This window comes from Pseudorca crassidens, chromosome 1, assembly GCF_039906515.1.
Source record: "Pseudorca crassidens isolate mPseCra1 chromosome 1, mPseCra1.hap1, whole genome shotgun sequence".
NCBI lineage: Eukaryota > Metazoa > Chordata > Mammalia > Artiodactyla > Delphinidae > Pseudorca > Pseudorca crassidens.
This window is the reverse complement of record NC_090296.1, coordinates 104,651,020-104,671,409: the sequence shown is the minus strand read 5'-3', so window position 1 is coordinate 104,671,409 and position 20,390 is coordinate 104,651,020. Positions and strand designations below refer to the sequence as shown.

Sequence of the window (20,390 nt, the reverse complement as noted above, 5' to 3'; positions counted from 1 at the left end):
AGTAATAATTTGATACACCTAAATCTAATCATAACAATAATTACATTAAACATTAATGGACTAAGGTGAATATGAGGTAGAAGTTATTAGAATGGATTGAAAAAGAAGACCCAACTAAATGCTGTCTATAAATGATGCACTTAAAATATAAAGACACAGGTAAGTTGAAAGAGAAGGGATGCATAGCCATACAAACAAGCATGTGAAGACTGAAGTGGATATTTTAATATCTGATAAAAGAGATTTCAACACAAAAATTATTTCCAGATATTTCACAACAATATAAGAATAAATTCATCAAGAAGATAAAACAATCATAAAGTTTTATGTTCCTGCCAAGAGAACTTGAAAATACATGAAGCAAAAGTTGACAGAATTAGAGGGAGAGAGAAAAAATTCCACAATCATAGTTGGAAACATTAGCTCTCTCTCAGCAGTTAATAAAACAAGATAAAAAAAAAAACAAGAACAGTAAGTTGAACAATGTTATGAACTTTGATGCAGAGAACACTTCCTGACAACCGCCAAATACACATTCTTTTCAAGTGCACATGGTATATTCACATTATTTATCGATTGCTGCACAACTATAATTACCTCAAATATAGCAGCTTAGAAGAACACATTATTTATGATTTCATAGTTTCTGTGGGTCACAGAGTCTGTGCATGGTTTAACTGGGTCGTCTGCTTCAAGGTCTTGAAAATCTGCAGTCAGGCATTGGCCAGGGCTGTGGTTTCATCTGAGGCTTGTTTGGGGAAGCATACACTTCCAAGCTCATGTGGTTGTTGGCAGCATTCAATTCTTTCAGACTGCCAGATTGAGGGCTTCAGTTTTTTGCTGGCTGTCAGCCAGAGGCCATCCTAAGTTTCTTGTCACATGGCCTTCATATGACAGCTCACAGGATAGCAGCTTGCTTCTTCAAAGCTATCATAGGAGAGAAAGTCTCCTAGCAAGATGGGTTACAATCTTTGGTAATGTAACCACATACATTTTGTCACTTTTGATATAATTATTGGTTAGAATACACAATCCTTCCCGCATTTACGAGGAGGGGACCACAAAAGGCATGAACATTAGGAGGTGGGGATAAAAGGAGCCACCCTAGAGTCTGTCTGCCATATTATGCTGGGCAATAAAACAGTAAATCAAACAAGTGCAAAATTTACATTATTTTCAAGGGCATATGGTACATTCACCAATATAGGCGATGTATAAGACCACAGGACGAATCTCAAGAATTTAGAAAAGATTTAAATCATATGGAGATGTTCTCTGATAACAGTGGAATTAAGTTAAAAACCAATAACATCCCAAATATTTGGAAATAAAACAATACACTTTGTTTTGTTTATAAGTCAAAGAAGGAATCAAAAGATAAATTAGAAAACATTTTGAACTGAATGAAATTAAAATATAGCAACATCAAAATTTGTGAGATGCAGCTAAAGTATTAGAGGAAAATTTATAGTTTTAAAATGTTTAACTTAGAAAAGGAGTAAGATCTAAACTTAGTAAAGGAGTAAGATCTAAATGAATGGCTTGAGTTCTGAGATTAAGAAATCAGAAAAAAGAAGGGCAAATTAATTCCAAAGTAAGTAGAAGGAAGAAAATAATGATAAGGGCAGAAATTAGTGAAATAGAAAATGGACAATGATAGGAAAAAATCATTGAAATGAAAAGCTCATTCCTTGAAGGGATCAATAAAAATTTTAAACTTCAAGCTAGACCAATCAAGAGCAAAAAAGAGAGAAGGCACAAATTACCATAATGGAACAAAAGCAGAGGCATTGCTATAGACCCTATGGAAATGAAAAAGACAGAAAGGGAACACTGTGCACAACTTCATGCCAATAAAGAATCATGCACAACTTAAATGAAGTAGACAAAATCTTTGAAAGATAGAAATTGCCAAAACTGATCACAGAAGAAATAGAAAACTTCAGTAGCCCTATATTGAACCATATATAGCAATATATGATCAGGTGGGATTTTTCCTATGAATATAAGGTTTGTTCAACATTTGAAAAAAGTCAACCACTGTAAATCATCACATTAATATAGCACAGAAGGAAAAAAATGCATGATCATTTCAATAGGTGTAGAAAGTACATTTGTCAACGTTCAACACCCTTTTGTGATAAAAACTCTCAACAAACTAATAATAAAATGCAGAATTAGTTTAACATATGAAAATTAATCAATGTAATATACGATATTAATAGAATAAAAGAAAAACATGATCATTTCAATAAAAACAAAAAAAGCATCTGACAAAATTCAGTACCCAATCATGATACAAAGTCTTAGCAAACTAGGGATAGATGGGAGTTGTAGACATGATTAAGGTTTTCTGTGAGAAAGACAATAGCTAATATCATGCCCAGTGATGACAGTCTGAATGCTTAAACTTAAACTCAGGAATAAGAAGCTCACATTCAGTTCAACACTGTACTGGATGTCCTAGCCAAGTAATATGACTAGGAAAAGAAATAAAAATAATGCAGACTGAAAAGGAAGAAACTTTTTACTTGTAGACTGTCTGATCATGTACATAGAAAACCCTAAGGAATCTCAAAGAAGCTGCTAGAACTAAAATATAAGGCCACAAGATACAAAGCCAGTGTACCAAAATTAGTCATATTGTTATATCCTGTCAATGAATTAACAATTGGAAAATGAATTTTTTAAATCTCTGTTTACAATAATATAAAAATTTAAAACTTAGAAATAAATTTAACAAAAGATTTGCAAGCACTGTACACTGAAAACTATAAAACATTCCTGAGCAAAACTGAAGATCTAAATCGATGGATAAATATTTTCATATTCATGGATTGGAAGATTCATTATTGTTAGAGTTGTATTTCTCTCCAAATTGAATAGATTTGGCTCAACCCCAATCAAAATCCCAGGCATGTTTTTTTTTGAGAAATGGATAAGCTGATTCCAGTATTGTTATGGAAAGTCAAAGGACATAGAATAGCCAAAACAATTTTGAAAAAGAAGAACATAGGTGGAGAACTTTTGCTACATAATTTCAAGACTTTTATATAGCTATAGGTAATCAAGACAAAGTAGCATTGGCATGAGAACAGATATATTGTTCAGTGGACTAGAATAAAGAGTGTAGAAGTACACACACCCCCCCACACACATACACATATACATGTATATGGTCAGTTGCTTTAAGCATTAAGGTAATTCAACAGAAAGGATAGTCTTTTAAGTACATGATACTAGAACAAGTGGTTATCTATATGGAACAAAATGAAGCTCTTTCCTTATCACACATAATATAGAAAATTAATAAGAGCTAAAATTAATAAACTTCTAGAAGAAGACATAGGAGAAAATATTTGCTCTACTGAGTTACACAAAGATTTCTTGAATGGAACTCAGAAAATATGAACCTAAAATTTAGAAAGAAAAATGTTGAAACAGACTTCATCAGAATTAAAAACTTTTGTTGTTTGAAAGACACAGTTAAGGAAGGGAAGAGGCAAGCCACAGATTGGGAGAAAATGTTTTCAAAACATATATCTGACAAAGGCCTTTAATTCACAGTATATAAAGACCTCTTACAACTCAATAATAATATGATAAAATGGCCAATTAAAAATAGGCAAAACTCTTGAACAGACATTGTCTGTGGACTGTCCAGGTGGAAGTGTCTAGCTGGGTGGCGAGATCAGGAATATATATTTATATTTATGTTTTATATTTATATTTGACAGGATGTAGTTAGTTGTTAAAACCACGGATGAGATTGTGAAGGAAATATGTAGAGAGAACAAAAGGGAGAACCAGAAGGGACTTGCGTCATGAAAGCTAAACGAGATGAGTTTCAAGGAGGAAATGGTCAGTATTATCAAACCTACAGAGGACCAGTAAAATAAGTGCCTAGAAAGTGTCTATTGTTTTAGCAAGATTGGTGACTTTTCAAGGAATGGATCTGAAGGAAAGAGGTGGAAACCAGATTATAGGGCTGTGAAGAGCACTGGGAGTTGAGGAAATGAAGAAAGAGAGGTCGTATGCCATCACGGTTAAGCGCAGGGCCTCTGGAGCCAGGTGCTTGAGTTTCAGTTCTTGCTTTTCCGCTTCCTAGCTGTGTGATCTGGGATGAGTTGACTTACCTCTCTGTGTAAAATAGAGATAATAATCATACCTACCTCATAGGTCGTTATAAGGATTCCAAAATTTAATATATATAAACTGTTTAGAACAGTGCCTGGCACAGAGTAATTGCTATATAAATGTTAATTGTTATTATTATTACAGATTATTCTCTTGGAAAGTTTGAGACAGAAAGAAAAGAAATCTAGTTTGCTTTGCTGGAGGCAGGAAGGAGAGTCAAGGAGTTGAGGGGGTTTAATAACATTTCTATGACTGGAAAAACCTAGGTCAAAGAAAAGCTGGAGATATAAAAGGGAGAAGTCAAAATAGATGATGTAAGGTTCCAGAGGAAGTGGGAGGAAACTGGACAAGGGCGATTGGGTGAAATACCAGCATCACTGAGGTTAGGGGTAAGATGGGCTCTGATAAATACCAGGATGTTGGGAGTATTACAATGACTTTGATTTTTGTCAATTAAAGTAAAAGGTAAGGTTGTATAAGGAAATGGGAGGAGGGAGTTTGTGGTGGAGAATGGTGGGTACTTGGGATCCCCAAGAGAAATGGGAGAAATTTGACCATGGACAAGTAAAATGTCTAAAGTCTTTTGCTTTGCAAACCTAAATATCACAAGGTTTTCCTTCTCCATGTCTCTTTGTACAAGGGGTTACATATCATATAATTATTTTGAACTGAAGCACTTTGCCTTTATTTTGTAAAACGAGTTTATACCCATGAGATAACTTGGAGCAACCTGAGGTCTTGCAAAGCTGTTCTTGAGAATCATTGAATCAACCTTCTTAACCCAAAAGAGGAAGACATATAATAAAGATAAAACAAAACTTCAAAAATCTGAAGAGGTTGGAAATCATTAAATTGTGATTAAAAGGTTTTCTTTCTAATTCTTTGTCTATTTCACTAACATGGTATTTCAGCTTTTTAACAAAATGCAAAGATTGCTATAATTACTTACCCCTGCCTAAGGAACCCTTACTTTTAAGTGTAGGAAGTAACTGTAGAAATTGTTAACAAGGAAAATTCTGTGATTTTTACAGTTCGAGTAACCTGAGTTTGGGAATAAGCAACAATTAACTTTTTTTTTTTTTAATTTTAACAGTGATCCTTATGTGAGAGTGACGTTATATGACCCAGTGAATGGAGTTTTTACAAGTGTGCAAACGAAAACCATTAAAAAGGTTAGACTTAGCAGTATTCAAATTTTTCAAAAATATACTTTGTTTTATTTTTATATGACAAAATATTAAACAGTTAGTTATAATATGTTTATTGTCTTTTAGACTTTGAATCCAAAATGGAATGAAGAAATATTATTCAGAGTAAGTATGCATTTTATTTCATTATAACAACAAAGATTTTTCTCAGTAGGTTAGAATGATAAGTTCTCACTTACAGTATTCTTAAATGTATCTTGTAAGAATTTGTAAAAATTTAAAAGACTTAAATCTAGGTATCCCCATTTTGACATGGCCCTGGAACCATTTATCTTATTATGAAAAACATATGTAAGGTAATGAAGAGGTAAAGGATAATTGTAAACCTGGAATTATCTTATTCTAATTTAATTCTGATTTAGAGAACAGTCTTATTCGAATTTTGCAGAGTTTGATTTTAAAGATGATGCAATATTTGTGTCTCTCCAGTCATTTGTTTATTTATTTATTTATTTTTGGCTGTGTTGGGTGTTTGTTGCTGCACACAGGCTTTCTCTGGTTGCGGTGAGCGGGGGCTACTCTTCGTTGCAGTGCACAGGCTTCTCATTGTGGTGGCTTCTCTTGTTGTGAAGCACGGGCTCTAGGCACGTGGGATTCAGTAGTTATGGCATGCAGGCTCAGTAGTTGTGGTGCATGGGCTTAATTGCTCCACAGCACGTAGGACCTTCCCGGACCAGGGATCGAACCCACGTCCCCTGCATTGGCAGGCGTATTCTTAACCACTGCGCCACCAGGGAGGTCCCCAGTCTTTTGTTAAATACACTGATCCAGGCAAGAGATGATGAAGGCCTACCAACAAGTGGATACATTTCTTCTTATACACCCTCCAGTCACATTCCTGCCTTCCTCCTCACCCCGCCTCACTATCCCATAAGAGCAAACTCCAGTCAGCACTTATTTCAGGTTCCCAGGAGGGCCCTCAAACTGACAATGACATGTATATGGGAACAATGATTCATATAACTATGGATTTATCATCAGAAACTGTGATGAAACAGGGTAATTAAGGTAGCAAAGAAAAAAGAATAGTCAACTCCAAATTCTATATCTAACAAAAATATCCTTCAGGAATGACAGTGTGATAAAGTTATTCTAAGCTGAGGAAAAATACGAGAATTATACTTGGAAAACTAAATGCTCTTCTCTCAGTAATTGGTAGGATAAGTAGACAAAAAATTCAGTAAAGATACAGAAGTCCTGAACAACACGATCAAATCAGTTTTATTTAATTGACATTTATAGACTTTCCACCCAACAGCAGCAGAACACATGGTCTTTAAAATTGCACATGGAATATTTACTGAGTATGCTGGGCCAAAACCCAAACCTCAACAATATTAAAAGAATTTAAATCATGCAAAGTATGGTCTCTGATTATAATGGAATTAAAGTACAAATTAGTAACACAAAAATGTCTGAAAAATCCGCAAATATTTGGAAGTTAAACAACACACTTCTAAGTAATCCATGAGTCAAATAAGAATTGTCAAGAGGGATTAGAAGATATTTTAATAGCATGAAATAAAAATACAGCATCAAATGGATAAAGAAGATGTTATATATATATACACAATGGAATACTACTCAGCCATAAAAGAGAATGAAATAATGCCATTTGCAGCAACATGGATGGACCTAGAGATTATCATACTAAGTGAAGTAAGTCAGAAAGAGAAAGACAAATACCATATGGTATCATTTATATGTGGAATCTAAAATATGACACAAACAAACTTATTTACGAAATAGAAACAGATTCAAAGACATACAAAACAAACTTACGGTTACCAAAGGGGAAAGAGGGTGGAGAAGGGATAAATTAGGAGTTTGGGATTAGCAGATACAAACTACTATATATAAAACAGATAAAGAACAAGGTCCTACTACATAGCACAGGGAACTATATTTAGTATCCTGTAATAAACCATAATGTAAAAGAATATGAAAAAGAAAAAAAATATATATATATATCTGAATCACTTTGCTGTACACCAGAAACTAACACAACATTGTAAATCAACTGTACTTCAGTAAAAAAAAAAAAAATCAAAATTTGTAGGATGCAGCTAAAGCGATGCTTAGAGAAAAATATATAGCATTAAATTATATTAGAAAAGAAGAAAGGTCTTGAACCATTAATCTAAGATTCCACCTGAAGAAACTAGAAAGTAGCATCATTACAGAACCAACAGACATTAAATGGAAAATAAGGGATATTATGAACAATTCTGTGCCCATAAATTCAATAACTTAGATAAAATGGATCAATTCCTTTAAAGACATATCCCATCAAAACTTTAATAGGAAATAAATTACCTGAAAAGTTTATCTCTTAAAAGATTGCATTTGAAGTTAAAAACCATCCAACAAAGAAGACTTTGAGCCCAGGTAGTTCCACTGGTTGAATTCTACCACGCATTTGATGAATAAGTAATTCCAATTCTATGCAATGTCTTACTGAAACTAGAAGAGGAAGGAACATTTGCCAGCATTACTCTGATACCAAAACCAGACCAAAGACTTTATAAGAAAATTAAAACTGCAGACCATTAGCCCTCACGATTATAGCCATTCTGTGGTAAGTTTATTAAATTGGGTGCCTTCCATTCTGAAAGGGCCAGTAATTTTTCCTCAAATTACCTGTGGATGTGGATTTGCCTTTCCTGTCTGCAGAACCTCAGGCAGCACAATCATCTGGGGGCTTACAGAATTTGTGTTCATAGGGATGGAATCCATGCAACATTTCATCCTTCCAGGGGACCCAGTTCACAGAGAAGGAGGTGCAGGAATGGACCCATGACCATGGGATCCATTGGTCACAGCGTTTACCACGCCATCCAGAAGCAGGCAGCCTCACAGAGCACTGGAATGGCCTACTGAAGGCACAACTGAAGCACCAATATGGAGGCAATACTCCGTAAAGATGGGGTGCCAGTTTAATCATTTAAACCAAAGACCTAATATGAGGCTGTGTTCACAATGGAAAGAATACATGGTCCAGGAACAAAGGAATAGAAGTAGGAGGGGCCCCACTTACCATCATTTCCAAAGATCCACTGGAGGACTGTGTGCTTCCTGTCCCTAGAACTGTGGGCTCTGCTGAGTTAGAGGTCCAAGTCCCCAGAGGGAGCACTCTCTTTCTAGGGAACATATCAAGGGTTCCATTGAACCACAGTCTATACCTGCTGTCAGGGCACTTGGACTCCTTGTATCCAGGAACCAGCAGGTGATTGAGGCTATTATCTGGTTTCTGTAGGGACCAGACTGGAGAATTAAATGAGCATATTATAGGAACCACTCTTATATCCTTTAGGTCTTTAGTGGTGGTACAAATATATGACATTGCCACTATGTTGCAGTATTTTTGTTGTTTTTTAAACAGCTTTATTAAGATATAATTAACATAACATACAATTCACCCACTCAAAGTGTACAATTCAGTGGTTTTTAGTATATTCACAGAGTTGTTCAACCATCACCAAAATCAATTTTAGAACATTTTCATCACCCCAAAAATAAACCCCAGACCCACCATCTGTCACTTCTCATTTTCCCCCAGGATCTGCCCCTCTTCCCAGGCAACGTCCAAATCTACTCTCAGCCTCTTAAAGAGATTTGCCTATTTTGGACATTTCGTATAAATGATATCATATAATATGTGGTCCTTTGTATCTGGCTTCTTTCACTAAGTGTAATGTTTTCAAGGTTCAACCATGTTGTAGCATGTATCAGTACTTAATTTCTTTTTATTGCCAAATAATATTCCATTATATGGTTAACCACGCTATATTCATGCATCAGTTGGACATCTGAGTTGTTTCCACTTTTTAACTATTATGAATAATGGTGCTATGAACATTTGGATGCAAGTTTTTGTGTGGACATAGATTTTCATTTGGGGAGTATATATACCTAGGAGTGGGATTGCTGCATCGAATGAGAAACTGCCAAAATGTTTTCCAAAGTGGCTTTACCGTTTGATATTCCCACCAACAGAGTATGAGAGTTCTCACTTCTCCACATGCTTGACAACACTTGTTATTATCTGACTTTTTATTACAGCCCTCCTAGTGGGTGTGAAATGGTATCTTATTGTGGTTTTGATCTGCATTTCCGTGATGGCTAATGATGTTGTGCATCTTTTCATGAGCTTATTTTCCAGTTGTATATTTTCTTTAGAGAAATGTCTAGTCAGATCCTTTGCCCATTTTATAATTGGGTTATTTGTCTTTTTGTTATTGAGTTGTCATAGTTCTTTATATTTCTAGATACAAGTCCCTTGTCAGATACATGATTTGCAAAAATTTTCTCTCATTCTGTGGGTTGTCTTTTGAATTTATTGAGGGTATCCTTTGAAGCACAAAAGTTTTAAGTTTTGATGATGTTCAGTTTCTCTTTTCTTTTGTTCCTTGTGCTTTTGTTGTCATATCTAGTCAGTATTGTTTCAGATTTACTATCTTCACCAGAGGGAGGACAGTTTCAAAGGCTTCCACTTGGCCTTCTTACTATGATAGCTCCTATCCCACAAGCCACGGATTCAATGTGGTGGTGGTAGTGAGGAGATCCAACTTCCATTATATCAATCCCTATTGTACACTTGAAAAGTAGGGAAATGACTACTGGGTGGATCCACAGAACTAGTGAACTCGGTATAAGCTGAACGTTAGACAGGACTCCATTTGTTTTCTGTTCTCTGTAAGTCCTTGCTTTAATATGGAAGACCTAATGACACTTTGGGTTTCTGTTTCCAGCAGTCCTCAATATGTCTGATTATTCTTTCTCCCCAATATACACTCACCCAAATAAGTGGCCATAGTCCTTTTGGGGGAGGAAGAGAGGAATCATTACAATATACATTTCCTACAGTGATGCAGAGTCCTTCCTCCTATGGACTAGGTTACTTCTTCAGTCAATGTACTGTGGATCTGAAAATTGGCTCAGGTTGGGGAACTGGATGAGGGATTGTGACTTTTCTTTTTTAATCGGGACAATTGTCCTTAGCCACTGCTTCTCCATTCTTCCTTCTTGTAATTGTAGATGTTAAGCAGCACTTTTGTTGATCACCTGCCTATTTTGCCCCTTAGGGGCGCCATGCTCTATACCCTACAGGTCAAGTCAGCGTCAGTGCCCCCCTTACGTGGCTGGTCGTTACAATAATTGTAACCCCCTTGGTTCTAGCAGTGAAATGTCACTGGCCGGCCTCTTACTGGAGAAGGGGAGGCTCATCCCCGTGCATGGCTATTAAGGAGCCCAGCTCTTTGACCACCTCTCCCACCATCAGTCCTGGCATGCAGACGAGAGCCACTACTGCACTTCTGGGTGAAGCTGCTGCCCCTCTTACCAGCACACACCTGATGACTGTGGTTCCCTCCCCTCTCATGGAATACAAGCATCTGGTAGGTATTTTGGCCTCATATTTTATATATATATATATATATTTTTTTCTTCTAATTCTAGCATTCCAACTTCCCTTGGCCTTTTTATTCCTTCCCCTACCATATGCCAGGGCAACTTCTAGGAGCCACTCTAGCAGGAACCTTGCCTCATCTCATGGGGTCCTTGACAGGATGTTCAATCCCTTGTCCTGAGAAGATGCCTCCATGTCAATGAATTCTTGCTTATGCTGTCTTATGTTTCTGCCCCTTTGATCAATCGTAGTCCCAGAGATATTCCTCTGGCTCGTGCCAGGACATGCTGTTTAATTCTTGAAGCTTCTTCCAAATGTAATCGCTTTCATTCTGTATCAGGCCCAGCCGGGATTTAACACTGATTATTATCTTGATAACCAGGGGAGAAGTGGGGGCAACTCCTGAGGAGAGAGTGTGGGGACCAGCTTCTGCAATGTCATCCTGCATGTGGGAAGTGCCAGCTCTTATTACAGAGGGATGAGATACCCTACTCTGCAAGCTCTGAGGGTTCAGGGACCTGTGGAACCAGGAAAATCCTCAGGAGCGTCCACCCAGATCCTCCTGTCCTGCACATCAGGATCCCAGGTTTTCCCAGCCAGGGCCCTGACATTAACATAATAGACCCACAGTGACTGAGCATTTAAATGTCTCTGAGCTCTGCAAGCTCTGTCAACTCCGACACTGCTCCTCAGTTTTGTCCTCTTTTCCACTTCAGGAGGTGCAGGCCTCTTTATACATTACCAAAGAGACCCTCTGTCTCTCAGATTTAACCTTTTGCTTTTGTTAACTGCCCTTATTTTCTCATTGTCTCTCTGTAAGTCATCAGTAGTAAAAACTAGACAACTTCATTGTCCTTGTAGGTATTGTTCTTCCCTTACCTTTCAAGTGCGTTATACATCAAACTGTCAAGGGTGTCTCCCTCCACCAGGACATTTGCCTAGGACACCCCTGGAGAAGTCTTTAGGAATTGGACCACCATCTTCTGCCAGTGACTATATATGTCCCACATTCTGCTAAAGATGGGGAGATCCTTGACAGGCAAGGAATTGGACCACCATCTTCTGCCAGTGACTATATATGTCCTACATTCTACTAAGGATAGGGAGATCCTTGCCAGCCAAGTGAGTGTGGGCTGGTCCTAACACCCCACTACTCATACCATCTGTGTTGGTTTGGGCTCTCTAAGAAACAGACATCAAGATGGAATTAGATATGCAGGAGGTTTATTGGGGAAGCACCTGTGAAGGTCAGACAGGGAAGACACACAGATGGGAAGAGCCTTCTCCTCATGATGCAGGCTTAACACCTGCTCAAGGAGAGGGGTGAAAGGACTGGGTAGGAAGAGTCTCACACTGCAGCACAGTTCTGAGAAAGTCTCGCCCAGACTGATGGGGAGCTTCCCAGCAAAGGTTGTCTGTTAGAGAAGTCCTGTGTTGGGCAAGAGTGCCCAGTCTTTGAGAGAAAGCAAAGAGAACCCAATGGGTAGATTCAAAGGTACATGATTAGCTGTGGCTGCCAATCAGCTATGCAGGTTCTCTTGAAAGAGATCCGAAAGTGATTAAAGTGGCTCAACTCTCTTATAATTGTGACATTTAAGGATGCGTATTGTAATCCTTAGAGCTGTCACTAAGAAATTAAAATGAAATATTATAGGTGAAGGTCCATTAAAGGAAATAAAATGGCATACCAAGAAACACTTGATTAATAATTTTTTTAAAAAGGTGAAAGGGAAGAAAAGAAGAATAAAAAAATAGAAAAGAAATAGATGATAACAAGCCATAAAGCAAACCATCTCAATACTTACAAAAAAGTAATATTCAACTATATGCTGTTTACAGGAGACACATTTTGAGTATAGAGACACAAACAGGTTAAAAGTAAAAGTACAGGAAAAGGTATACCATCACTAAGCCAAACAAAACAATACCCTGATATGGCTGTATTATTATTAAATGAAGTAGACTTCAGGATGAAGAGTATTACCAGAGAGATTTCATGATCATAAAAGCATTTATTCATCAAGAAGACATACAGTCCTATGAATACACCTGATAGAAGAACTTCAAAATTTTGAAGAAAAAATTGACAGAACTAACTAGAGAAATAAATCCAGAATAAAGATTTTGTCACACCTCTGTCAATAATTGATAAAACAACTAGACCAAAAAACAAAAATCCAGTAAGTACATAAAAGATTTGAAGAACACTATCAATCAACTTAAACTGTTTGGCATGTATAAAACACTACATCTGATACAGCATACCTCAGAGATATTGTGGAGTCAGTTCCAGACCACCACAATAAAGTGAGTCACACAATTTTTTTGGTTTCCCAGTGCATATAAAAGTTATGTCTACACTATACTGTAGTCTGTTAAGTGTGTAATAGCATTATGTCTTAAAACACTATACATACCTTAATTTAAAAATAACTTTTTATTGCTAAAAAATGCTAACCATCATCTGAGCCTTCAGGGAGTCATAATCTTTTTGCAATAGTAACATCAGAGATCACTGATCACAGATACCATGACAATGGTATCATAATATAATAATAATGAGAAATTTTGAAATATTGTGAGAATTGTTAGTGACATAGCGACACAAAGTGAGCAAGTGCTGTTGGAAAAATGGCACCAGTAAACTCACTTGACACAGGTTTTCCACAAACTTTCAATTTGTAAAAAACGCAATATCTGTGAAACACAATAAAACAAAGTATGCCTGAACCTGAAGAATATACGTTCTTTTTATATGCCCATGGAACATTCACCAAGATGACCATATATTGGGCCATAAAACAAGTCTGAATGTGTTTAAAAGGCTTGAGATTCTATAGAATATATTCTCTGATTACAACAACCTTTAAATAGAATTCTGGAATGTATATCTGGGATATATATTATACATGTATATCTGGATATGTCAGTATATCTCAAAAATCCATAAATATTTGGAAATTAAACGTATTTTAAATAAACCACGCTCAAAAAGAAAATCATAGGAAATTTAGAAATCATTTTAACTGATTGATAATTAAAGCATAACATATCAATATAGGATGAGCTAATTCAGTGCTTGGAAATTTACATCTTTATATGCTTATATACAAAAGAAAAAGGATTTAAAATCGATGATCTAAGTTTCTGCCTTAACCAAAAAATAAAAAGTAGAGGGGAGGGCTTCCCTGGTGGCGCAGTGGTTGAGAGTCCGCCTGCCGATGCAGGGGATGCGGGTTCTTGCCCCGGTCCGGGAGGATCCCACATGCCGCGGGGCAGCTGGGCCCGTGAGCCATGGCCGCTGAGCCTGCGCGTGCGGAGCCTGCACTCTGCAACGGGAGAGGCCACAGCAGTGAGAGGCCCGCGTAGCACCAAAAAAAAAAAAAAAAAAAAAGTAGAGGGAAGGAAATAAGAATGGAAGTCAATAAAATAGAAAATGGATAAAAAGTAGAGAAAGTAAATGAAACTAAAGGTGGTTCTTTGAAAAAATTAATAAAATTGCTATACCATAGCAAGCCCTAATAAGAGAGAAAGAAAACTCAGGGCTTCCCTGGTGGCGCAGTGGTTAAGAATGCTGCAGTCAATATAGGGGACATGGGTTCGAGCCCTGGTCCGGGAAGATCCCACATGCCGCGGAGCAACTAAGCCCGTGTGCCACAACTACTGAGACTGCGCTCTAGAGTCCATAAGCCACAGCTACTGATCCCCCGTGCCACAACTGCTGAAGCCTGCGTGCCTAGAGCCCGTGCTTCGCAGCGAGAGAGGCCGCCACAGTGAGGAGCCTGCACACTGCAACGAAGGAGTGGCCCCTGCTTGCTGCACCTGGGGAGGGGGGGGAGGCCCGCGTGCAGCGGCGGAGACACGATGCACCCAAAAGTAAATACAGTAATTAATTAATTTAAAAAGGAGGAAAAAATGGAGAAAGAAAACTCAGATGAACAATATCAGGGATGAAAGGAATATCAAAGTGTGGGTAGAAGTAGATAATGTGGTTATCCATTAGAGGAATTAAAATTGTAATTAAATTTTTAAAAATTTTAATTAAAAACTAATTAAAAATCTTCCCATTATTTTTTACCATCTTGATTTTTTCTTAGAATGGATACTTGAAAGTCAGTACTACTCTTGAGTTAGAGATGTTACTACAAAAATAAGAAAGAAGGCCATTTGTAGATGATAAACCTGGCTCAGTACTTTACTGCCTTTAACTCATTGTTTCTTTTACTATAATTTCACTGTTGCCAAATGTTCTAGCCAGTATTCCTCTATTCTGGGATCATAGGCCGTGCATTTATTTTAATCAGAAATTTGCAAATTTATTCCAAGGGTAACTAGATAAATTTTTGTGGATCAATGCTAATTCATCACAGCTAGATATAGAAAACACATGGCGATTTAATACTTGCTGTACAAAGGACATAATTATGTGCAGTCCTCTATTTTCTTCTTGTCATTTATATCATTATACATAGCACAAAATGTTTTCCATTGAATGTATTCACATAAAAATGTCTATTGAGATAACAGAGTACAGTAAAATGTTGATTATTGGGCATTCAGCCAGATGGAAATTGTGGCCAGAAGTTGAAGGGAGCCTTTATATCTTTGAGAAAACGTGAAGTTCAAAGAAAGTCTTGTGGAGAACTGTTACTGGTAGATTAACAAATAGAGGAGACTCCAAATTGAAGTTAGTGCTCAATAGAAAATTATAGTAAAATCTACACTTATAGTTGCTCATATGAGACCAAGGGAGGCAAGTTATCAGGAGGGAAAAATGTTTGACACATTAGGAGCAATGTACACATTGTATAGTCTGTGCATCAGCGTAGTGTATGAGCATCTGAAAAAAGCCCCACTTCATTCCCTGTACACCCATGGTGCTCAGTTTATATCTTTAATATTCATAATCATATTATATTTACAAAATGTATATATGTTCATGAATATATTAGTATTATGTTACAGAAGCAACATAACTTGTACACCACAGATATTTTTAGAAAGAGAAATAAAAATCGGCCATAACTTAATCTCCATAATGCCACCACTGATTGTGTGATAGTCTGGTATTTTTTCCTATGTATTTTTATCCATGTATTTATACTCCTCCACCTCCGCACACACAAAAAAAATTGGTGTGATATTTTTTCCCAGTCACTTTGCTAATGCTTATTAATGTGAGGCCACAGTCCCTACCCTCAGCGAAGCTTACTGTCTGCTGTGGACCCCTATAAACTAGTTTCTCAAAAGAATTACCAATGTGCTGAGACTTGTCAAGGGAAAACACTGGGTGCTATGGAGTGAGTATCAGGGGATATTAGAGACTTGAGGGGATTCTCTCAATGTAGGGAATTTAGGGAAGGCCCTTCTGAAGTGTATCATTTAGGATGCTTTCAGCTTCAAGTAATCCTAGCCTCTCTGGGATTCTCTTGCCTTTCTGTCCTTGGTCACAGGAAGCTTCCAGCAGTTCCTAATGACATAGCCTCCCATGATGATGTCCAGAGGTAGAAAAGGGAGAATGTTTTCTCACATGTCTCTTTTAAAAAGTGAAGAACCCTTTTCCAAAAGTTTCCCTAGGAGACTTTGATTCATGTCTCTTGGACCGGAATTATGTTGTGTGTGTATTTCTAACCCCGTCATTAGTAAAGAGAGTGGAATTACCGGGAGGTTTAGAGGAATCAGAAGTCAGCTCCTGGGGGTGGGGTGGGGTCGGGGTAGGGAGTAGCTGCCTGTATCCCTGACACACATTATCATCCATTATTTGAATAAAATCAGAATTCTGTTAGCTAGGAAGAAGGCTGGGGTGCCCCATTAATAAAGCACTAAGTAAGGTATGGTGTAGCCATATAATGAAATCCTCATCAGCTGTTTAAAAAGAGACAGAGGTATATGTATTGATAGGATGTTAAGTTTCAAAATATATTAAATGAAGGAACAAAGGTGCAAAACATTGTATATATGATGCACCTTTTTGTGTAAAAACAGAACAGCTTTCTCACATGCTGGTATTTGCAAAAAATACTTCTAGAAGGTCCAAGAAACTGTTCACAGTATTTTCTCTGAGGGTGGGGAAAGGGTGAGAGATTTATAATTCACTATACTGAGTATCTTTTTTTTTTTTTACTGTTTGGGTTTTTTCCCCATGGCTGTGTATCTATAATTCATTTTTATATTTGTTGATTAGCAATAACTGTATAGAGAAACAAATTAGAAGAACATAAAATATGTAGATAAAAATGCAAAGATAGTTTCTATTTATATAACGCTTAAAGCTTGTAAAAATACTTATCTAGTTCATTTTACTTTTTACACAGTTTTTATTTTAAAATCTACTTACCACATATGTCCGCACAAAAACCTGTACATGAATACTCATAGCATCATTATTAATTATAGTCAAAAAGTAGAAACAGGGCTTCCCTGGTGGTGCGGTGGTTGAGAGTACGCCTGCCAATGCAGGAGACACGGGTTCGTGCCCCGGTCCGGGAAGATTCCACATGCCACGGAGTGGCTGGGCCCGTGAGCCATGGCCACTGAGCCTGCGCGTCCGGAGCCTGTGCTCCGTGACAGGAGAGGCCACAACAGTGAGAGGCCTATGTACCGCAAAAAAAAAAAAAAAGTAGAAACAACCCATAGGTCCATCAACAAATGAATGGATAAACAAACTGGGGTATATACATACAGTGGGATATTATTCAGTTATAGAAAGGAATGAAGTACTGATACATGCTACAACACGGGTGAACCTCAGACACATTATGCAAAGTAAAAGAAGCCAGTTACAAAAGACCACATATTGTAAGATTCACCTCATGTTAAATGTCTGTAATAGGCAAATCTATAGAGACAGAAAATATATTAGAGGTTGTCTGAGGCTGAGGAAGTTGGGAAATCAGGAGTGACTGCTCAAGGGCATGGGGCTTCTTTTTGAGGTGATGAAAATGTTCCAGAATTGCGAGGGTGGTTGCATACTCTGTGAATATACTAAAAACCATTGAATGGTGCATTTTCAGTGGGTCAGGTACATGGTATATATATTATATCTTTATAAAGCTTTTTAAAAAGTATGACTGCGTTGTTATTTTTCCTGCAACGACCAGCATAATTTCCAGGAGCATTACTTCAGGTTCTTTATGAATACCAGAGAATAAATTGATATTTGTTAATACCTTTGTCCTTCTTTGAGAATTTGGTTACTCCTCTGGAAAGTGTTTTTTTCCTCTATTCTTTTATGCATTTATAGACTTAGACATTTTTCAAAAAACCTATCTCAATATTTTAATTTTTGTTTCTTCTTCTTACACCTTTCCTATAAATATGACCCTGTAAACTCTATTTTTATGACCATAGCTTTACTCCTATTTTTAATAAATTAAAAAACAATCATCTCATCAAAGAATTCACACATAGCTTTAAAATGAGATAGTATAAAGGGGCTTATAATGAAAAGCAATAGACTCTGGTGCCCCAACCTCTCCCCTCCTATTCCTGCTTCCCAGAAGGAACCCCTGTTTAACTGTTTCTGTTTGTCATGCTGGTCCTTATTCCCATCCTGCTGAATAACTCACACATCCCTGTCCCAAACTGGCTTCCAGCTATGATAGATGAGTAGTAGATCGCCAACTTATGTGTTTGGCCAGTAGTTTGGCCCCTCATAGGAATCTAGGTTGAAACTCATTTTTCCTCAGAAGCTTGAAGACAGTGCTTTATCAACTTTGAGTATGGTATTGGTATTGAAAAGGCTGCTTCTTGTTCCTTTGGAGGTGATCCTTCTCTCGCTGTGAAAAATGTGATGATTTATCTTTACCCTGGTGTTTCAAAATTTCACAGTATTATACCTTGTGTGTACAGTGTCATTGTATTGGGCCTTTGATAAGCATTTCAATTTAAAGACTACTGTTTCCCTTCAGCTCTGAAAATTTTTGTGTGAATAATTTCTTTAATAATTTCCTTCCCTCTGTTTGTATTATTGTTTGGCGATTCCAGCTAGTTGGGTGCAGGGTTACCTAGACTGATTCTTATCTTTCTCAGTCAGAATTCCTCATGTGAACCACAGAACACAGAAAATGATTTGAGTGATAGTTTCCTCACATATTCCAAGGATGGTCTTACTGAGTACGATCCTAGATATATGAGATATATCAATAGATAACATACATTAAATGTCTTAGGACAGGAGTCAGTAAACTTTTTCATAAAGGGCCAGTAAACTTTTTCATAGGTGTCACACAGGCAGGAGACAAAAATTGAGGCTACTGTGTAGGTACTTATATAGCCGTTTAAAAGGTAACCATTTTAAAATGTAAAAAAAATTATTATCTTATGGGCTGTTAAAAAAAAAACAAAAACAAGCAAGTGCCTAGCTGGCTTTGGTCCATAAGCTGTAACCTCTGTTTTAGGACATTAGGGCTTAATTCTTTCACTGAATCTGTTCAGAAAATCCTCTTTTTTATTTTCTCTCATATTTTCCTTAGCTTAGCTTTTTGCTCTACATTTTGGGATATTTCTGCAAATTTACCTAAAATTGCTTATATTTGAATTCAACAGTTATTTTTAGTTGCAACATCACTCCTTGCCTCTTTTTATAGTGCCCTATTTTAGCTTTATGGATGCAAGACTTTCCCAAATTTTTCTAAGGATATACCTTACAGTTTTTAAAGGTGTTTCTTAAGTATCTCTTTTCTCTGGGGACAGTTTTTCTGTTTCTACATCTGTGATCTCTGGTAATCATCTATTGCTTCTATATATGAAAATCCTAAACATTCAACAATTACATGTTACATTTTTAGTTATTTATATTTTATATATTAAAACTGATGGTTGAAGAAGATGCAGTTGCTGCTGTTGAGAGAGCACGTGCTTGGGGAGCAGGTGTGCACAAAAATGCTGAAGGGATCCATGGGATGACAGGCTGAGCTCTAATAGCATTGGCTACAGAGCTCTAAAGCCTCATGATTAAAATGGGGGCAACAGCTCCAAAATCGATAGAGCAAGGAGGATCAGAGAGTGAGACGTGAGATGCTCTGTGGCTTTGTACAGACTGCTCTGGATGTCTATGGGAGGCAAGCCAATCTGAACACTTCCCTGGAGCACTGCAACCTGGAGCTGAGAGAAACCCCTTGCCCTCAGCTGTGGAGTTGTGATGAGCTGTGCGACTGACAGGATCTCGTTGCTCCGGCCGGGTGTCAGGCCTGAGCCACTGAGGTGGGAGAGCCAACTTCAGGACATTGGATCACCAGAGACCTCCTGGCTCCACGTAGTATCAATCAACGAGAGCTCTCCCAGAGATCTCCATCTCAACGCTGAGACCCAGCTCCACTCAACAATGAGCAAGCTCCAGTGCTGGACGCCCCATGCCAAACAACGAGCAAGACAGGAACACAACCCCACACATTAGCAGAGAGGCTGCCTAAAATCATACTAAGTTCACAGACACCCCAAAACACACCACTGGATGCGGTCCTACCCACCAGAAAGACAAGATCCAGCCTCATTCACCAGAACACAGGCACTAGTCCCTCCACCAGGAAGCCTGCACAACACACTGAACCAAACTTACCCACTGAGGGCAGACATGAAAAACAATGGGAACTATAAACCTGCATCCTTTGAAAAGGAGACCCCAAACACAGTAAGTT

At 37.5% G+C, this 20,390-nt stretch overlaps 1 protein-coding gene across 2 annotated transcripts in view; it reads left to right on the top strand.

Annotated features, from left to right (window-relative positions):
* The window catches only part of NEDD4 (NEDD4 E3 ubiquitin protein ligase), a 156,653-nt gene that overhangs the window by 16,614 nt on the left and 119,649 nt on the right, over positions 1–20,390 (top strand). For both annotated transcript variants that reach the window (XM_067747668.1, XM_067747663.1), the window contains 2 exons: positions 5,231–5,309; positions 5,412–5,450. Coding sequence is in view for 1 of the 2 variants with exons in the window: in XM_067747663.1 (XP_067603764.1) it covers positions 5,231–5,309; positions 5,412–5,450 (118 nt within the window). In the remaining variant the exon portion in view is untranslated. The remainder of the gene's footprint in view (positions 1–5,230; positions 5,310–5,411; positions 5,451–20,390) is intronic.